The sequence below is a fragment of the Sphaerodactylus townsendi genome, linkage group LG03 (assembly GCF_021028975.2).
Source record: "Sphaerodactylus townsendi isolate TG3544 linkage group LG03, MPM_Stown_v2.3, whole genome shotgun sequence".
NCBI classification, from domain to species: Eukaryota; Metazoa; Chordata; class Lepidosauria; order Squamata; family Sphaerodactylidae; genus Sphaerodactylus; species Sphaerodactylus townsendi.
The window spans coordinates 20,919,258-20,939,339 of NC_059427.1; the positions used below are offsets into that span (position 1 = coordinate 20,919,258).

The window sequence follows — 20,082 nt, forward strand, 5'->3', positions numbered from 1 at the left end:
CTCAACCAGTTTTTAATCCATAGGAGGACTTCCCCTCTTATTCCTTCATTGCTGAGTTTTCTCAACAGTCTCTGGTGAGGAACTTTGTCAAAAGCCTTTTGGAAATCCAAGTAGACAATGTCCACCGGTTCACCCCTGTCCACATGCCTGTTTACACCCTCAAAGAACTCTAGTAAGTTTGTAAGACAGGATTTGCCTCTGCAAAAGCCATGCTGACTCTTTCTCAGCAGGTCTTGCTTTTCTACATGTTTTATAATTTTATCTTTAATGATAGATTCTACTAATTTACCAGGAACAGATTTCAAACTGACTGGCCTGTAATTTCCCGGGTCCCACCTAGATCCTTTCTTAAAGGTTGGTGTGACATTGGCAATCTTCCAGTCTTCAGGGATGGAGCCTGATTTCAGGGATAAGTTGCATATTAAAGTGAGAAGATCAGCAATTTCATGCTTGAGCTCTTTAAGAACTCTTGGGTGAATGCAATCTGGGCCAGGGGATATGGTAACATTTAGTTTATCAATGGCTGCCAGAACTTCTTCCTTGTCTACCACTATCTTCGCTAGTTCCTCGGATTCGCCTCCTAAGAAGCTTGGTTCAGGTGCAGGAATGTTCCTCACCTCCTCTTGGGTGAAGACAGATGCAAAGAATTCATTCAGCTTCTCTGCAATCTCCCTGCCATCTTTTAGCACACCCTTTGTTCCTTTGTCATCTAACGGGCCTACTGCTTCCCTTGCTGGCTTCCTGCTTTTGATGTACTTGAAGAACTGTTTGTTGCTGGTCTTGATGTTCGCAGCCATGCGTTTCTCATAATCCTTTTTGCCTCCCTTACAGCTAACTTGCTTCTCTTTTGCCACCATTTGTGTTCCCTCTCATATTCTTCATCAGTCAAACTGGACTTCCATTTTCTAAAAGACATTTTCTTTTTTCTGATAATTTCCTCAACCTCTCTTGTTAACCATGGTGGCTTTCTTTTGGACTGGGTGCTGCCTTTTCTAACCTGTGGAACACATTCCAGCTGAGCTTTTATTACTGTGTTTTTAAATAACCTCCAAGCATCCTGGACAGTTTTGACTCTCTTGATTTTCCCTTTCAGCTTCCTGCGCACTATCCCCCTCATCTTTGAGAAATTTCCCTTTCTGAAGGCGAATGTAACTACATTAGTAGTTGCCACTTGTTCGCATGCTGAGATACTGAATCTGACAGCATTGTGGTCGCTGTTCCCTATCGGCTCAACAACACTGACTTCCTGCATCAGGTCCTGGGTCCCACATAGAATTAGATCTAGGATCACCTCTCCCCTGGTTGGTTCCACAACCATCTGCTCTAAGCCACAGTCATTTAGCATATCCAGGAATGCTCTCTCCTTACTATGACCTGAACATGCATTTTTCCAGTTTATATGGGGATAGTTAAAATCACCCATTACCACTTCATTTTCGTTTTTGTTGGCCTCTCTAATTTCTTTTTCCATCTCAGAATCCTCTTGTGCACTTTGGTCAGGGGGACGATAATATATTCCTAATATTAGACTGTCCTTCACACCTGGTATTGATATCCACAGTGATTCTGTAGGGGAACCAGCTCCCCTTGCATTGTCTATTTTATGTGATACTATGCTCTCTTTGATGTAAAGGGCAACTCCACCCCCAATGCGCCCTGTCCTATCCTTCCTATAGAGCCTGTAGCCTGGTATAACAGCATCCCACTGGTTCTCCTCATTCCACCATGTCTCTGTAATGCCCACTGTATCAAAGTCCTCCTTCAAAACTCTGTACTCTAGCTCCCCATTTTAGGTCGAATGCTTCTACTATTAGCATAGAGAAACCTGTATACCCTGTCTCTGTCCTTAACCTGGGATTTATGTGCTTTACCCTCAAGTCTTTTGCAGACACTATCCCTTGTCACATGTGGTTGATTTAGAAAAACCTCCCTCTCTGTCTGCATCCCCATTGATACTGTATTCCGAACCGAAGTCATCTCAGCTCCTGTCGCCTTTCCCCCAGTGATCAGTTTAAAAGCTGTTCTGCCACCTTTTTAATGTTGAGCGCCAGCAGCCTGGTTCCTCTTTGGTTCAGATGAAGCCCGTCCCGTTTGTACAGGCCTGCCTTGTCCCAAAAGGTTCCCCAGTTCCTGACAAATCTGAAACCCTCTGCCTTACACCACCTTCTCATCCATGCATTGAGACCCTGTATCTCCGCTTGCCTAGCTCGCCCTGCGCGTGGAACGGGTAGCATTTCTGAGAATTCCACCTTGGAGGTCCTGGACTTCAACCTGTTTCCTAGCAGCCTAAATTTAGCTTCCAGAACCTCCCGGCTACATTTCCCAATGTCGTTGGTGCCAATGTGGACCACAACTGCTGACTCCACCCCAGCACTGTCTAAAAGCCTATCTAGACGAAGGCAGGTTAGAGCTAGGGATGTATATTGTATGTTCTGTATGCCAATAAAGGCTTATTGAAATTGAGATTTTGGGAACCTGAGAAAGGCAGGGTTGGAGAAAGTGTGGGCTTCAAAAGGGGTATAATGCTATACAGTCCAAAGTAGCCATTTTCTACAGGTGAACTGGAGAACTCCCAAAGTGGCCATTTTCCCCAGCCGAATTTATCTCTGTCAGCTGGAGGTCAGTTCTAATTGCAGGAGATAATATCCAGTCAGCACCTGGAGGCTGGCAAACCTATGTTTGAGAAAGACTGGAGAAAAGCTGGGGAAACCCCCGGGAGGTCCATTAAGCCACGGGGAAGCCGGAAAAAGAACCCCGCTTCCCCACAGTATCAAACTGCCCTGTGGAAATGCCTTGAGTGACAGCTGTGGAGTCACCTAACTGCCGGACATTTTGCGCCACCTGCTGGGGATGGGCTGCATTAGCAAGCAGGCTCCAGGCTCCCCAAAGGATGGGTTGGCTTGAATAACGAAGATGCCGTTTCGGTAACAAAAAGGGTTTATTTCCAGTTTGAACCAAAGTTGGTGACGAGGTTAAGAGCTCATGTATCTAATCTGGAGGAACTGGGTTTGATTCCCAGCTCTGCCGCCTGAGCTGTGGAGGCTTATCTGGGGAATTCAGATTAGCCTGTACACTCCCACACATGCCAGCTGGGTGACCTTGGGCTAGTCACAGCTTCTCGGAGGTCTCTCAGCCCCACCTACCTCACAGGGTGTTTGTTGTGAGGGGAGGGAAGGGCAAGGAGATTGTAAGCCCCTACAGGAGAGAAAGGGGGGATATAAATCCAAACGCCTCCTCCTCCTCCTCCTCCTCCTCCTCTCCTCCTCCTCCTCCTTCTCCTCCTCCTCCTCCTCCTCCTCCTCCTCCTCCTCCTCCTCCTCCTTCCGGCTCCAAGTGTTTTCTTTTCCCAAGGAAAATGGGTCCAAATGGCTCTTTGAGTGTTAAAGGTTCCCTACCCCTGGGTTAAGAGCTCGTGTATCTAATCTGGAGGAACCGGGTTTGATTCTCCGCTCTGCTGCCTGAGCTGTGGAGGCCTATCTGGGGAATTCAGATTAGCCTGTGCACTCCCGCACAGGCTAGCTGGGTGACCTTGGGCTAGTCACAGCTCTACGGAGCTCTCTCAGCCCCATCTACCTCACAGGGTGTTTGTTGTGAGGGGGGAAGGGCAAGGAGAGCCCCTTTGAGTCTCCTACAGGAGAGAAAGGGGGGATATAAATCCAAACTCCTACTCCTCCTACTCCTCCTACTCCTCCTACTCCTCCTCTTCTTCTTCTTCTTCTTCTTCTTCTTCTTCTTCTTCTTCTTCTTCTTCTTCTTCTTCTTCTTCTTCTTCTTCTTCTTCTTCTTCTTCTTCTTCTTCTTCTTCTTCTTCACAGTAGTATATAAAGAACATGAATGTGCCATGCCAAGTTGACTCGCTTCCTACTGAGTCATGAGAAACTCACAATAAAACTCTTCGGTAGACACCTTGTGGCAATTGGCTTTAACTTTTTGTTGTTATTATTTGATGCGATAAGGAAAAGTGTGTTGTTCTGCTTGGGTTGGGGGTCCTTTAGCATTTGGGGGAAGCAGGTTAGAGCTAGGGATGTACATCTTCTAAAAATGAGGTTGGGTCCAGCTTTTGCAAACGGCATGTGAAAGCAATGGCCTTCTGCTGCTGCTGCTGCTCCTGAGCACCTGGACTGTTAAGCCATTTGCAAACTCAGATCAAAGAGGATCAAGATTGGCTTTCCTTCTGTTACCGCGCTGCCTGGGTAACTTTTATTCTCCCAGATCAGCCAGCTCTCAGCAGCGCAGAGGAACAGAAACGGGACCCAACGCAGCGAGAATAGTGAAAATAAAAATGAGTTTATTGAGATGCTGACCTACGTGTCAGCACCTCCACACCACAGCAACTGCGCTGCCTAGCAGCTTTACAACAACTTAAATACACTTTTCTCCCGCCCGGGAGTCCGGGGGAGTACAGGACAACCTACAATCATTCATTCACAAATACATGGGAACCAATCATACATCTACAAATACATAGGACCAATTAGAGTCCAGAGGGCAGTCCCTTCTTGAATTTCGCAGAGGAAGCAGGGCGAGGCGATGACCTAGGCACAGGCAGGAAAAACACAAAAGAGTCCTTTGGGTGCTTGGGGCCAGGAAGCGAAACCTAACGACGACGGCACCCTTATCTGCCTGCTGGTCGGATTAAGGCAGATGGAGGCGCTTCTTCTGAGGTCCCTTTTGTCAAACGTCCATTCATGGTTTTTGCAAATGAAAGGGTCGTGCCCAGGTGGAGCAGGGGTGGATTCCTGCCTTGGGCAAAGGAGGTTCCATACAGATACTAATACAGAATACAACTTTAATTCCTACATTCTACCTAATACACCTTGTTCCTATCTAACTTATAAAGAAATAAAACATAATTAAACAGCAAGATCAGAAATGGAATAATTCATTTCTGACTCCGCTATCACTTCTACAAAGGAGGGAGGGAAGGGGGAAGGAATCAGCCAGACCCACAATTCTACCTGGCTCTGCACCTGGTTGACATTGGCCAACAGGAACCTTCCCCAAGCCAGGTGAGACTTATGCTGGCCAGAAGCCACCATCCTGGAGCCATGGGAGGAACCTCTCTCCCTGCACCTCTCCTGATGTCTGGGAAACCTGTTAAATAGGACTGAAACAGGTCTGAGATCCTTTCAACGTTGATGACAGTATTCCCAAATATTTATACAGGCATCCCTAAGAATCCCAACTACTGCTGTGGAGACCTGCATATACTCCAAAATACTGAAATGGTATTTTTCGGTACATATTTAGACAAGAAGTATCTGAACACACATACCTAACAGAAACTTCAAGGAAACTAAAGAACTCTATGTATTGTCGGAGGCTTTCACGGCTGGATTCAACTGGTTGCGGTGGGTCTTCCGGGCTGTGTGGCCGTGGTTTGGTGGAACTTGTTCCTAACGTTTCGCCTGCATCTGTGGCTGGCATCTTCAGAGGTGTATCACAGAGGGAAGTCTGTTACACACTGTGAAAGAACTCTAATTAGAAATACTGCACACTCATGAACACACATCATCAGCGGAAAACAGCTATTCCATTTACGGAAATGAAATCATGATAGCTTTTGCTGGGAGTCTGATTTGCCAGAAATGGTCCAGAAAATGGTAGATCTACCAGACCACGGCCACACAGCCCGGAAAACCCACCACAACCAGTTGAATCCGGCTGTGAAAGCCTTCGACGGTCCAGAAAACGGTTTACATGATTCTTTCCTTAAAATACCGTGGGTGTTGAGTGCCGTCAAGTTTAAGGTGACCAGACGTCTCGCTTTTGGTGGGACAGTCACGCTTTTGAGCAGTTTGTCCCGCGTCCCGCGGGGTTTTTTAATTCTCCCAATTTTTTAAGGCTGCCGCACTGCTTTCTGGGGCGCTCCCCCTTTCCGCCCTGTCACAGAAGGCAGTGTGGCAGCCTCCCACGCACGCGGCCGCAGGAGTGCACTGTTTTTTGGGGCGCTCCCCGGTTTCCCGCCCCAGTTTCCCACCCTCCTGGAAACGGGAGCACCCCAGAAGGCAGTGCGGCAGTGCAGGAGGCTGCCGCACTGCCTTCTGGGGCGCTTCCCTGTTTCCCGCCCTGTGACAGGGTGGGAAACCAGGGAGCGCCGCAAAAGGCAGTGCGCTTCTGCGGCTGCGCGTGCACGTGCGCACATGTCCCGCGTTACAAAGGTGAAAATCTGGTCACCTTAGTCAAGTTCCAACCAACATGTGGCAAACCCTTGAGGTTTTCAACGCAAGAGACCTTCAGAGGTGGTTTTGCCACTAGCTGTTTCTGCGCAACAACCCTGGTATTCTTCGGTGGTCTCCCATCCAATTACTAAACTGACCCAGCTTAGCTTTTGAGATATGACAAGGCCCCTTCCGCACATGCAGAATAATGCACATTCAATCAGCTTTCACAATTGTTTGAAAGTGGATTTAGCTATTCCGCACAGAAAAATCTAGTTTCAAAGTGCATTGAAAATGGATTGAAAGTGCATTATTCTGCATGTGTGGAAGGGGCCCAGGTTAGCCTTAAAACATAGCCTTAAAAAAAGCAGCATTCTGCATTTTGGCACTGCTGCCCTCCAGTGGCCATACCACGGCATACCATGTCTCAGAGAAGTTCTATTCTCCATTGTGTGGATGGAATTACATTATTGGATCTACTAGGACACCAGCCTCCTGCCTTTTTAATATTCTCTGCTGAAATACCAGGTGGGAGGTAGGTGGATGGAAAGAAATTGGTTTGCAAACTTGATCATCCTTCATCAGTGCTAATCTGAAATGTCACTTTGCACTAGACTGGGGCTGCTTCGCATTGAGCATGCTTTCTCTTCAGGTTGGATTCTTTGAAACACACATGTTTTTTTGCTCTCCCAAACTCACAATGCCTCAGATCAGAGAATCTGCACAGTTTCCGAAACCTCTGAAAAGGTTCTTCTCACTCCACAGAGAAAGCAAGGAGAGATTTGGGCTTGCATTGGATTTTCTCGCTCCTCCCTGCCTTCCCCTGCCCACCCAACAGCAATTCCTATCGCTCTTCAGAGCGGCAATTCAGTGCAAAAAGCTTTCTGTTTAAAATTTTTAATACGGCCCATCTATCACTGGAGCAATAGACTGATGAAATCTACATGAAATTTATGTGGTCTAGTAAAATAACACTAGACCCACAAGACTGCATACACACTGATGGCCACAAAGCTGATGGCCATGGGGTGAGTACCAGAGGTGGGATCCAGCAGGTTCTCACAGGTTCCCGAGAGTAGGTTACTAATTATTTGTGTGTGCCGAGAGGGGGTTACTCATTGGTGATTTTGCACCATGATTCCGCCCCTCCTCTCAGCAGTAGCGCGCAGAACTTGAAGCAGTCTAGCAGGAGGTGCACCAGCGTGCGTGGCAGCCTGCGCCTGCGTGCATTCGTTTCCCGCCCAAGGACCGGCGCAGCGGCTGCGTCCTTGTCACAGCCCCGCCCAGGAATGCCCCGCCCCAGAATGCCCGGCCACGCCCCGTGCCCTGCCCAGCCCCATTGGCGCTACGCCACAGTTTGAATCCCACCACCATGGGAACCTGTTACTAAAATTTTTGGATCCCACCACTGGTGAGTACTGCATGTGTAAAGAGCCGTAGAATCCTGACCACATCATTAGCTGAGAGAGAGAGAGAGAGAGAGAGAGAGAGAGAGCACATTCGCACATGCCGAATAATGCACTTTCAATCCACTTTCACAATTGTTTGCAAGTGGATTTTGCTATTCCACCCAGTAAAATCCAGCTGCAAAGTGCATTGAAAGTGCATTATTCCGCATGTGCGAAAGTGCCCTTAAAGCGTTGAACTTCCGAGAAGAACCAGAATGTCGCCCTAAGAGCAGAAACCTTGAGACAGACAAGGCATGACACCTAACAGGAGAGAAGGTGCTGGCTTCAGTCTCCTATCTAACTACAGGGTCTTCTTCTCGTGTTCTTTGTACCCCAGACGTTGCCTGTTCCAACAGACCTGAGCAAGGCTGTTAGCCATAGGGCAGTTCCAGGGTCATTAATTCATTTGGGGGGGGGGGAATCATGAACCCACATGTCAATGATCAGTCATGCTAAGTTGCACGTTTCCGGTGATGCAAATAGACTCTCGCATTCTTGCTCTTTGTGAATGTCTCGCTCTGAGTTTTGACGTAGTTGGGCTCTTCCATCAGAAATGTCGTCTGCAGATCTCTGGGATCAGAGCCGCAAATTGGGCTGCTGTTGAAATCCTTGTTCTTTTTAGGCCCGTGCTTGTGGCACTGACCAATGAGAGGCTGGGCAGAGACCTACCAACAAATAGTAGAATTATGAAGAATTATAAATTATAAGGGAGATGATATTATAAGCAAGTATATATATATATATGACTTAAAAATTATGAATGAAAATTTTTGTGAATAATATTAATGGACTAAATATACCACAGTAACGTAGTACACTTTTTCATTTTTTGTATAAACAAAGCTGTGACATTGCATGCATTCAAGAGACGCATATCAAAATGAAAGATGAAGACCTTATTAAAAGAGAATTTTGGGGAGAGCTCTTCCATGTTGCCCATAGAAAGCGGGTGGGGGGTTTTTGCCCAGAAAGGCTTCTGATGGACCATTGGACATTTGATTGGTTGTGCTGAGTTTTAAAAACATTGCTTTTACAGCAGCAGCTGCTGCCACAACACAAGGATCTTTGCTGTGTCTGCAGGTAAGCTGTGGCAGCGGCTTTGTGGCTGGCTCTGCCTCCTGTGGCAGGCATTTTGTGGCTGCGTCTGCCATGCCGTGCCAGGATTCCAAAGGTGCCCAGTGACTCAAAAAGGTAGGGGATCCCTGATGTATTGGTCAGCAAGATCTAGCTAGACCAGACCAAAGGAGGAGTTTCCTTCTTTCTAAAGGGACTCTTCCTGATCCGTCTGCAGAATTCTGCTCTTTGTCTTTTCTGCTAGGACTCTCTCTCTTTCTTAGCTGCCTGGATGGATTGGTCTCCCTCTTCTTTTCTGTTCTGCTTGTTTGTTCCTAAATAAAGGCTTTTGTTACTTTTAATCAGTTCAGTGTCCTGATGGTTGCAGAGGCACTCTGTCAAGAAGTTGCATATACTTTTTTTACTTTAAAACAGTGGTTCTCAACCTTCCTAATGCCGCAACCCTTTAATACAGCTCCTTGTGTTGTGGTGACCCCCGACCCTAACATTTATCCATTTTACAGATGGAGAACACTGATGCAGAGAGTCTTAGGCGACCCCTGTGAAAGGGTCGTTCGACCCCCCAAAGGGGTCCCCACCCTCAGGTTGAGAACCACTGCTTTAAAATGTACTTAGCCTTACTGAAGCCATTTTTGAATATTGGCCTCTATGGCATTTCAGAGGTTAATTGGCCGTTGTGCAGGCCTAGTGCTCCCAGCTGGTGTTTGTCAAGGAGAACGGCATTCACAGTTCGTAGGCTGATATGGCCTCATCCACCATAGACCCTCTTAATTGGCCATGATTCCCACCTGGTGAAGTCATCTCTCAAGTTTTGGGAATAAAAAGATAATAGGATTCTGGTGTGGTCTGACTAATTCAGATCCTGATAGGCATTAGTTAAATTACCTGATGTGAGAGCCATTTCTTTATAACTTTACCTTATGTTACCATCAAGAATTCATTCTTATTCTGATCTGGATCCTGTCCTGTGTCTTTTGGCTTTTGGTTATCAGTCTGTACTGACTTGACTTTATTGGAGTTATTCGAGGACTTTGCTCTTCAGGCTACACTAATACGCCACCACGCAGATGATAAAGACTGGACAATTGTTGATGTATTTTATTTTTTACCTTTTCCATTAATCTGCTGCACCATATGCTGTTGTATTATGCCTGCCTTGGATTGCTTTTCATTTAGTTTGTTTTAATATATTAAATATTATATATATATATATATATGTGTGTGTGTGTGTGTGTGTGTTTGCGTTTATATGTGTGTGTTTATATGTGTGTGTTTATATATATATGTATATACAAACACATGTATGTATGTGTGTATATGTGTGTGTGTGTGTGTGTGTGTGTATACATGCATACATACATACACACACACACACACATACATACATACATACATATACACACATATACACACATACATACATGTGTTTGTATATACATATATATATAAACACACACATATAAACACACACATATACACGCACACACACATACACACACACACACACATATATATATATAAACACACACACACACACATATATATATATAAACACACATATATATAAACACACACATATATATAATATTTAATATAATATATAATATATTTAATATATTTTTTGAATATTGTTTTGTGTGTTGGTTTAAAAAAAGAACTCATGGACAGGAGACAGACAGGGCTTGGATCCTTGACACACACTGTTTACTGTCACAAACCATAGAGGGTTTTTTATGCAAGTGTTAGAGCGTCCCCCCAGTGCGATACCAGCATTTCTGCATATACCATAAGTGATGTCAACACGTAGGTGATGCCAATAGCTTCCCCTCTTTCCCCTGGCCTCCAGTCAAAAGTGGCCCATTCTGGCTCAAAGTTTCACAGTGTGATTTTGCTGGGCATGGGAAACAGAACGATCCAGACTTTCAAAACATCCAGTGCTTCGATTACGGCAGTGTTTTAATACTCTTTAGGAGAGTAGATATGGCTCAGTGGAAGAGCCCCTGTGAGCAGTGGGGTGCTGGGCAAGTGCTAGAATTGCCAACCTCCAGGCGGCTCAACCATAATGAAAGTGGGGCCGGTTGCTCAAAGGTTAGCAATCCTTTCAACCGAAGGTACTGAGCCCAGAGTGTAGCATCCGGCCAGAATCTCTGGCTCCTTCCGCACATGCAGAATAATGCCCTTTCAAACTGCTTTCAGTGCTCTTTGAAGCTGTGCGGAATGGCAAAACCCGCTTGCAAACAGTTGTGAAAGTGGTTTGAAAACGCATTTTTTTGCGTGGGCGGAAGGGGCCTCTGTCCTGGAGAGCCAGTTCTTATGCAGCGGTGCAGGGAAGAACCTTAAGGATTTTTGGAACCCAAGCGGAGCATTCTAAAACAAAGAGGGTCCAGCACGTGGTGGATGAAGTTACAATTCTTTAGTTATTTTTGTGTAGAACAGGGGTAGGGAACCTGCGGCTCGAGAGCCGCATGCAGCTCTTCTGCCCTTGCACTGCAGCTCCACAAGCAGAGCCGCTGGCCCCATCCTTGCCCGCCCTGCAGGCAGCAGGGCGGGCGCACCAACTGCCCACACCGCCGCAGGCTTCCCCTCTCGCCTGCCCCGTTGGAGCGGGGCACTTTCTCGGCAGCCGGCGAGGCCGAGCCGCTGGCCCCATTCTTGCCCGCCCTGCAGGCAGCAGGGCGGACGAATCCATGCGCTTCTCAGAATGAGCGGAGTAAAAGGTAAAAAAACCCCAATATATATACAGTGTTATCTTTATTTTAAATGTCAAAAATTATTTGCGGCTCCAAGTGTTTTCTTTTCCCATGGAAAACGGGTCCAAATGGCTCTTTGAGTGTTAAAGGTTCCCTGCCCCTGGTCTAGAAGGGTGTAGTGCTGGGACAGGAGGCCACCAAGGACGTCTAGGGTGGCCATGCAGAGGAAGGAAATGGCAAAACACCTCTGAACAACACCTGGCCCTGAAAACCCTTCTGGGTTGCCGTAAAGTTGTGACTTGATGGCATTTCCCCCCCCCCCCCCCAGCACTATCACAGACCAGGAAGGATAACACTGTTTCCAGTGCAGCGCCCTGCTCCAAAGGGTGATCGCTACTGCCCAGAGGATTATCGGCTGCCCTCTCCCCGCCTTGGAAGAACTCTATAATTCCCGAAGCCTAAAGAAAGGCCAAAATATTCTGAGAGACCCGTCTCATCCAGCACACTCTCTTTTTGAACTGTTACCATCCGGCAGACGATACAGGTCTATCAAAACTAGGACAAAGGGGCTTAGAGACAGCTTCTACTCTAGAGCTGTGGCTATCCTTAACTCCGTGGCTTCATGTTGATGTGTTTGGGGCTGTGTAGGGATGGGTGGAGGAAGGGGAAAGTGAGGATGGGGTATGAGTCTGAAATGGTGTGCATCGAGGAATGCTGCTGTAAATTTTCGTTGTGCGTGCACAATGACAATAAAAATGCTTATGCTTATGCTGGACATACAGTTGAATCCCCTCTCCTAATAACCAGCATCAGACAGTCAATCATATAAATAATTTTAATGTTGTAATTTGCATCATAATAATAATTGTACTATTACTGCATAATAAATACCTATGTGGATTTTAATAAATAAAATTGTGAGGTAGAAAGCGTCGCCTGAGTGATCAGGATTGCAAAGCCCGGCGCATTTTTTTTTAAAGTGCAGTACACATGATTAATAAATTAGAATCATAGAGTTGGAAGAGACCCCAAAGGCCATCAAGTCCAACCCCCTGCCATGCAGGCACACACAATCAGAATGTAATTTTTTTAAAAATTAATCACGCTGTATCCTGCCGCGGAGCAACAAGAAAACACACACCCATCAGCATAATTTAAATGTGTATATCCAATGGCATTAAATCACACTTGTGAACACACACACACACACACACAAATAGAGGAATGCCTCACATGGAGATGCCAATAGAAAAAAATTAACCCTTTCCTATTGCTATATTATTGGGAAAAGATGTCAGATCTTTTTTCTGAAATGATTCTTCCCATTTCAACGCTGTGCACACAACATCAATCGGCTGCAGTTCAGAAGCAGAGGTGGGATCCAGCAGGTTCTCACAGGTTCCCGAGAGTAGGTTACTAATTATTTGTGTGTGCCGAGAGGGGGTTACTAATGGGTGATTTTGCCACGTGATTTTTGCCTTAGTTACGCCCCTCCTCTCAGCAGTAGCGCGCAGAACTGGAAGCAGTCTAGCAGGAGGTGCACTGGCGTGTGTTGCAGCCTGCGCCTGCGTACATTCGTTTCCCGCCTAAGGACCGGCGCAGCGGCTGCGTTCTTGCCATAGCCCCGCCCCCGGAATGCCTGGCCACACCCTCGTCATGCCCTGCCCAGCCCCATTGGCGCTACGCCACTGTTTGAATCCCACCACCATGGGAACCTGTTACTAAAATTTTTGGATTCCACCACTGTTCAGAAGTACTATGATGCCAAAATGGGAGAGAATGTGGGAGGGGTGTGTGTTATGCGCCGCTTGAGGCCCACATTCGAACATCTGACCAGTTTACTAAGATGAATGTGGAATGTAGCTCCTATCCTACCTCCTGGGGCATCCCTGTTCTCAAACACCAAAGCTCCCTTGTCTGTTTACATTTTAATCCTGCTCTGTTTCCAAGGAGCTCAGGGTGGCACACTGAGGTTCCACTGTCACAACAACCCTGTGAGGTAGGTTAAGTCTGGAAAAGGTCACCAAATGACTTTCATGGTTGAGTGCGGGTTTTGAACCCGGGTCTCCAAAATCCTAGCCTGACACTCTAACCCAGTGATTCCCAAAGTGGGCACCCCCGCCCCCTGGTGGGTGCTGCAGCGATCCAGGGGGGCGGTGATGGCCACAGGTAGAAACATTAATACATATATCTTTCTGTTTAATTGCTATTAAAATTTTTAAAAAATTTAATTTCCAGGGGGCGCTAAGTAATATTTTTTCTAGAAAGTGGGCGGTAGGCCAAATAAGTTTGGGAACCACTGCTCTAACCACTATACCACAGTATACAACAAACCCTTTAAGCATGACAAATCTACTCAAACCTGCCACCGGGGACTGTGCATTTTACAGAAGCAGATTTTCACAAATGTGTCAGTAGTCATAAGGGCGACGGCCATTTTGTGAGGCTCAGAAAGTTTACCTCAGTGCATATTGGGCTGATATTGCATAAATCACAGAACAAAGGTGGCTGTGCAGACTTTAGAGTCTTCCGAGAGGTAGCAATTGTAGTGGACACTATTGAGGGGATAAACAGAAGGGAATTTGAAGAGTTTTGGAAAGATACTGGTCCAAGGACATCCTCCCTCATCAATTTTTGGCCTCAAACGTTCATCCCTGCCAAATCCACCACAACCTTGAGATAGAGCACATCATCCTTGAGGTAGCCGGGGATCTGGGCTTTTGTGGCAAAGAGGGGGCTCCCACTGGCGACGTTGAGCCTCTCGTGCGGCTGGTGGAAGGAAGTGCTGTGGGGATCTGGAAGGAAGGTCTCCTTCAGAGGTGACTTCTTTTGTGTAGGATCCAGGAGGAAGAAGGTGACCTTTTGCTGGAAGGGCCACGGCAGGACGTCATCATAGGGACCCTGGGCTAAGGCGAGGAAGAGCGAAAGGTGGCTGCCCTTGCCAATGCCATCTCCATCAGGGTACATGCGGACACAGAGGCGGTATCCAAAAGCGTGGGTGGCAAAGACCGGGGAGTAGACGGACCGCTTCTTCCCACAAGTGGCGTTCCTCAGGAGCTTGGAGAAGTTCTCCACTTTCCACACCAGAGTCCCGTCGGTGCTGATCAACTCCGACGACGTGGCAACGGGCTCTTTGGCTCTGCAGGAGTTCTCGAGCATTTCCTGAGAGGTTTTCATGATCTTCTCATACTGGGAACAGCAGCGCTGGAGAGACTTCACGGTGGCCACCTGGCTGTTCAGCTGCCGCCTCAGAGAAACCACCATCAGCTCCAGGGACTCCACACGCAATAGGACAGCTTCTGTGTTCAAGGAAGAGTTGTCCTGAGGATGGGGAAAATTAGAGAGGTGACATCAGAGGTGGGATCCAGCAGGTTCTCACAGGTTCCCGAGAGTAGGTTACTAATTATTTGTGTGTGCCGAGAGGGGGTTACTCATTGGTGATTTTGCCATGTGATTTTTGCCTTAGTTACGCCCCTCCTCTCAGCAGTAGCGCACAGAACTTGAAGCAGTCTAGCAGGAGGTGCACCGGCGTGCGTGGCAGCCTGCGCCTGAGTGCATTCGTTTCCCGCCCAAGGACCGGCGCAGCGGCTGCGTCCTTGCCACAGCCCCGCCCAGGAATGCCCGGCCGTGCCCCACCCAGCCCAATTGGCGCTACGTCACAGTTTGAATCCCACCACCATGGGAACCTACTAACATTTTTGGATCCCACCACTGGGTGACATCAGGATTTGTGTCTGGTTTAAGAACTCAAGCTCTCTTTTCTTGGAGCTCAAAGGATTATCAAGCGGAGAGTCAGTCTGTGAGCACTGCACAATTTCGGCCACAAGAGGGAGGTAGAGGATGGCCAGCAAAGCCAGGCAGAGAAGATTACACTGCAAGGTCTAAACCCCATGAAAAGCTTCCAGGTCAGACTTGCTGCTCTTCTCCGAGCAACAGAAGAGCCTGGCCCCATTCCCCCCCCCCTCCCCCCCCAAATTCTAGCCCTTGGAATTGACTAATATACAGAAACTGAGTAATTCACTTTTTTTCAAGTTGGAGAATAAAGTCACAAATGAATAGGGCTGGCAATAGGGCTGGTTATTATCCTCTACCTCCCCCAAGTCCAGTTATTTTTAAGACCTCATCTACTTGCAGTAAGTCCTTACCATGGAGTCTGCAGCGATTCCTACAGCAACCCTTCGTCACTTTCGGGTAGCTCTAGGAATTGCCAGGAACTCCATGGTTGCTGACCCTCCACAACCCTAAAAATTAATGTGTTGTCGAACGCTTCCACGGCGGGAATCACTGGGGTGTTGTGTGCTTTCCAGGCTGTATGGCCGAGTTCTAGTAGCATTCTCTCCTGACATTTCGCCTGCATCTGTGGCTGGCATCTTCAGAGATGCCAGCCTCAGATGCAGGCAAAACGTTAGGCGAAAATGCTACTAGAACACGGCCATGCAGCCCGGAAACCACACAACACCCCACTAAAAATTAATGTTCATGGAGTCTAACATCTACTTTCGTCCAACAACTGCCTTGATAAATCTGCATCTACATCCTGAGTTCCTCGGCCTGCTCAACAACTTACCACGCTCGTGTTTTTGTTACTCCAGGCGACTTTCTTTTCTTTAACAACCTCTTGATCCCTGAGAACCAAGGCAGATTCCTTTGCAGATCCACACTGAGCCGCAGAAGGGCAAACGTGCTCCTGTGTCAGAACAAGACAGAAAATCAAGGGGGCTGAAGGGATTGTGGAGTTGAGAGAAATCACTTTCTGGATTCCTGTCCACCCATGACAGCTGTTTCCCCTTAGCTGATGGGTTGCCAGCCAGTGCGCTAAGGACAGATCTGGATTGGGTCTGGTCCACCACTATGAACATATAGTTTATAATGTTTTAAGCCATATATTTAATCATATAAAGTATATTACAGGTAATTTATAAAAGATCAGTAAGATGCTGTTAGTTAAACAAAGAACTGTAATTTTATTAGTAGAGAGGCTTTGCTTGGAAGAAGGGGGGGGGCGATTTCTGTACTTTTCAGTAAAGTCTGATACACATGCTGTGGAATTTGGGTACGGCCTCTCACCAGAAAGATAAAGGAGACAAAGCGTACAGAAAAACACAGATAAGGGTGAAGTACTATAGCAACCAAAATCTCTGAACGGGGCAAGATGACATAAAGAATACACGCCCAATTGTGGAAAGCAAGGTGGGCTTTGGAGAGGAGTGGAGATTCAAATGGCAATGTGTACGTATTCCAAATCTAGCCAATGGTCAGAAGACAAGGAGGGATGTTTGTAAGAGGGCATAAATTATGTTACACAAGCAACAGCCCCTTTGAACCTCCTCCCTGTTGCTAACAGAGGAGAGTTCCCTCTTCTGCGCAGAATTGAAAGAAAACAATAAATCTCTGAACACTGAAGAAGCTTTTGGATGGTTGTTTTTGTAACCGGTCAGAGCTTTTGCCCTGTGCCTATCACCACCTCAACCCCTGCTTGATGGGGAGCAGCCAAGCAGGAGAAAGCAACAGGAATGGGTTGTACCCAATGTCAGGATAATACTACATTACTAACGCATAGTAATCTTGCGCTACTTTAATCATAACGGCTTCACAAATCCTGTCATTTGAGCAAGTCAGTGAGCAACTTCTGTTACAAAAATTATAGCCCACAGGGATTGGAAAGTCCAGAAATGTCTAAGCAACAGCTATTTAAAACAGTTAAAAATGTGTAGGATAGAAACACCCGTTTGATAAATCAGCTTTTACTCTTCCAAAAGTGAGAGTCTCTCTCTTTTACCAATTGAGATAGTAAAGAAAACCTGCAGGCAGCATTCTTCTGAAACCGATCGGGAATTGTGATCCATTTTTAGAGGGGACATTTCAAGTGCTGAACGGGCTTCCACTACTATGTCAGTAACCCTTTCAACAACCCTGCAAGGTAGGCCAGTATTATTCCCCCCTCCCCAACATTGTAGATGCAGGGCTGAAACTGCGAGAAAATGATTCTGTCAAAGTCCGCCTGGTGAGCTGTTTGCAGCCGAGGATTTTCCAGCTCACAACCTGCCCGCGGGAGCGTGCAAACTGGTGGGTTGAATTCTCTGATGACCTTTGACCTGGGAAGAGACTTCCTCTCAACCCAGTGGGAAACTATCACAGACTCCATACAGAAAGAAGAGCCGCAAAGGAAAGCACATGAAGAGGCTTTAGACTGAATTGGACCATTTATTGTCCAATCAGACAAGCAATGGTTCTCTAAGGCCGGAGGTCTTCCGTATCACCTACTGCCTGCATCTTTCAATTGCAGATGCTGGGTATTGAACCCGGGACCTCTGACACGCCAAGCAGATGTTCGACCAGTCAGCCATGGCCCCTCCACAAGGGGATCCTATGGCAGCCCAACCTGAACTTCCACAGTGATTTATTTTTCCTCCCAAGCCACGCTCTTTGTTTTGGACAAGGGAGTACATTATTAAACACTCTGAAAAATATGTGGAAGGGAAAGGGAATCCTGAAAAGGCCTTCAACCCCCTCACTCCCAGGAGCCCTGGGCTGTGTTATTCAGGGGCTCAGGCAGAGGTGGGATCCAGCAGGTTCTCACCAGTTCCCGAGAGTGGGTTACTAATTATTTGTGTGTCCCTGAGAGGGGGTGACTAATCGGGTCCGCTTTTCCGTCTCCACGCCCTCGCCTCCCCGAGAGGCATGCTGCCTTTGAATGTGAAGGTTCCACGTATCAATTGCGACTAATAATGTTAACTCCCTGAACTGGGTTCATCCCTTCCAGGGACTGCAATTCATTGATTCTCAGCCTTTCGTACCTTTTATCTCACCAGTCTCTATCAAAGAACCTGTGTGTTTCACCATTGCTGTGTTCAGATTTGTGAGTTGGGGCATTTTCTGTAATGTGATGATGATTTAGAAATGACCTGGTGCCAAAAAATTTTTGGGGGGTCGTGGTGGGGTGGCTGCCCATGGGGAGGGGCATCCAACTCAGGTTTTGCCCAGGGCTCAGGTTTGCCTAGGTACGCCTCTGCCCCCTTTGCTGAGGGGGGGCTGGCGAGGGAACCTGTTACTAAAAATTTTGGATCCCACCACTGGGCTCAGGGGAGAAAGAAACTTCATTAGAAACTTCAACTTCATTCAAAGAGCCCTTCGGGGGTTGGGCGGTATAAAAATCCCACAAATAAATAAATAAATAAATAAATAAATAAATAAATAAATAAATAAATAAATAAATAAATAAATAAATAAAATTAGATACCTGATATGATTTCAGAGTTCCAGACCAGGTACAATCAAAATTGGGGCAAGCAACTTCGATGGCGAGCACATCGTTCTCCGCAGCTTTGTCACTGTGGAACTGAGGAGGGTGAGAGAGACAGAGAGAGCTATTCAGGCTGTCGGCTGATGATTTTGAACTCTGACCCACATCCTTTCCCTTCTACATAAATAAAAAGGACTATTCTTGCCTCTGACCAGATGCGATGCAGCCCGTTGGCCTTCCTCAGTGGTCAGACAATATTAATCATACCAAAATCATACCAAGAGCAAATTATTGTACATTATTTACCTGATATACTCACATATAAGTCGAATTTTTCAGCACATTTTTTGTGCAGAAAAAGCCCCCGCTCGACTTATACGCGAGTGAGGTGTATTTTAAAAAATATTTTAGGGTTTTTACTTTGTTGGCCACCAGGGGGCACAGTTTTTAGGCTAGCGGCACCAAAATTTCAGGGTATCATCAGGTGACACTCCTGATGATACCAGCCAGGTTTGGTAAAGTTTGGTTCAGTGGGTACAAAGTTATGGATCCCCAAAGTGGGTGCTCCCATCCCCCATTGTTTCCAATAACTTTGGACCCCCTGAACCAAACTTCACCAAACCTGGGTGGTATCATCAGGAGGGTCTCCTAAAGATACTCTGAAATCTTGGTACCGCTAACATAAACATTCCTCTCCTGACAGGCACCCTCAAATTTTCCCCAGATTCTCCCTCTAAATCACCCCCCCCCTTCTGAGTGGATTTAATGGGAGAATCAGGGCTTACAGACCTAGTTTACTGTTTTTCATTGAAATAAATATTCAAAAACATTTAACCTACTGATGCCTCAATTAATGTAATTTTATTGGTATCTATTTTTATTTTTGAAATTTACCAGTAGCTGCTGCATTTCCCACCCTCGACTTATACGCAAGTCAATAAGTTTCCCCAGTTTTCTGTGGTAAAATTAGGTGCCTCGACTTATATGCGGGTCAACTTATACATGAGTATATTCGGTATCTCAAAACTAGACCAAGAGGAAATAATAATTTTCTGTGACCCAAGGCAGGTATATTAGTCAAATGCCTCTTATTTAGTGTCTTGGTGCCATGTATATTTATATATGTACATATATTGGTACTTGTATATTTGATGGTAATTCAAGTTAAGTACCTCTTACGTTACAGGCACTAATACACTATAATATACTAGATATTACTTCATTTTTTGACCAGGAGGGAAAGGTGCCTAATGGTTAATTATTCTTTCCACATGTTATGGAGAGGCAAGAGAAAATCAAACAAAGTTATCAGGGGCCATTGGGCATTTAAGATAACAAATTATTTGGGCCTTAAGTTTGCTGAAATTCTACTCACTTGTCTAGGGCTGAGTCCTTGCCTACAATTATGACACACCGTCCTGTCTGTGTCCCTGTGGTGGGAAGGAAAATGGAAAATTAATATGTNG

The 20,082-nt window shown here is 46.4% G+C and overlaps 1 protein-coding gene across 1 annotated transcript in view; it reads right to left on the minus strand.

Annotated features, from left to right (window-relative positions):
- Nucleotides 1-13,616: 13,616 nt before the first annotated feature.
- The window catches only part of LOC125427740 (TNF receptor-associated factor 1-like), a 26,812-nt gene continuing 20,346 nt past the window's right edge, over nt 13,617-20,082 (minus strand). The window contains exons 5-8 of the mRNA XM_048487295.1: nt 19,992-20,046; nt 18,614-18,712; nt 15,941-16,060; nt 13,617-14,694 (exon numbers count right to left, since the gene is read on the minus strand). Of these exons, the coding sequence (XP_048343252.1) occupies nt 14,014-14,694; nt 15,941-16,060; nt 18,614-18,712; nt 19,992-20,046 (955 nt within the window). The 3' untranslated portion in view covers nt 13,617-14,013. The remainder of the gene's footprint in view (nt 14,695-15,940; nt 16,061-18,613; nt 18,713-19,991; nt 20,047-20,082) is intronic.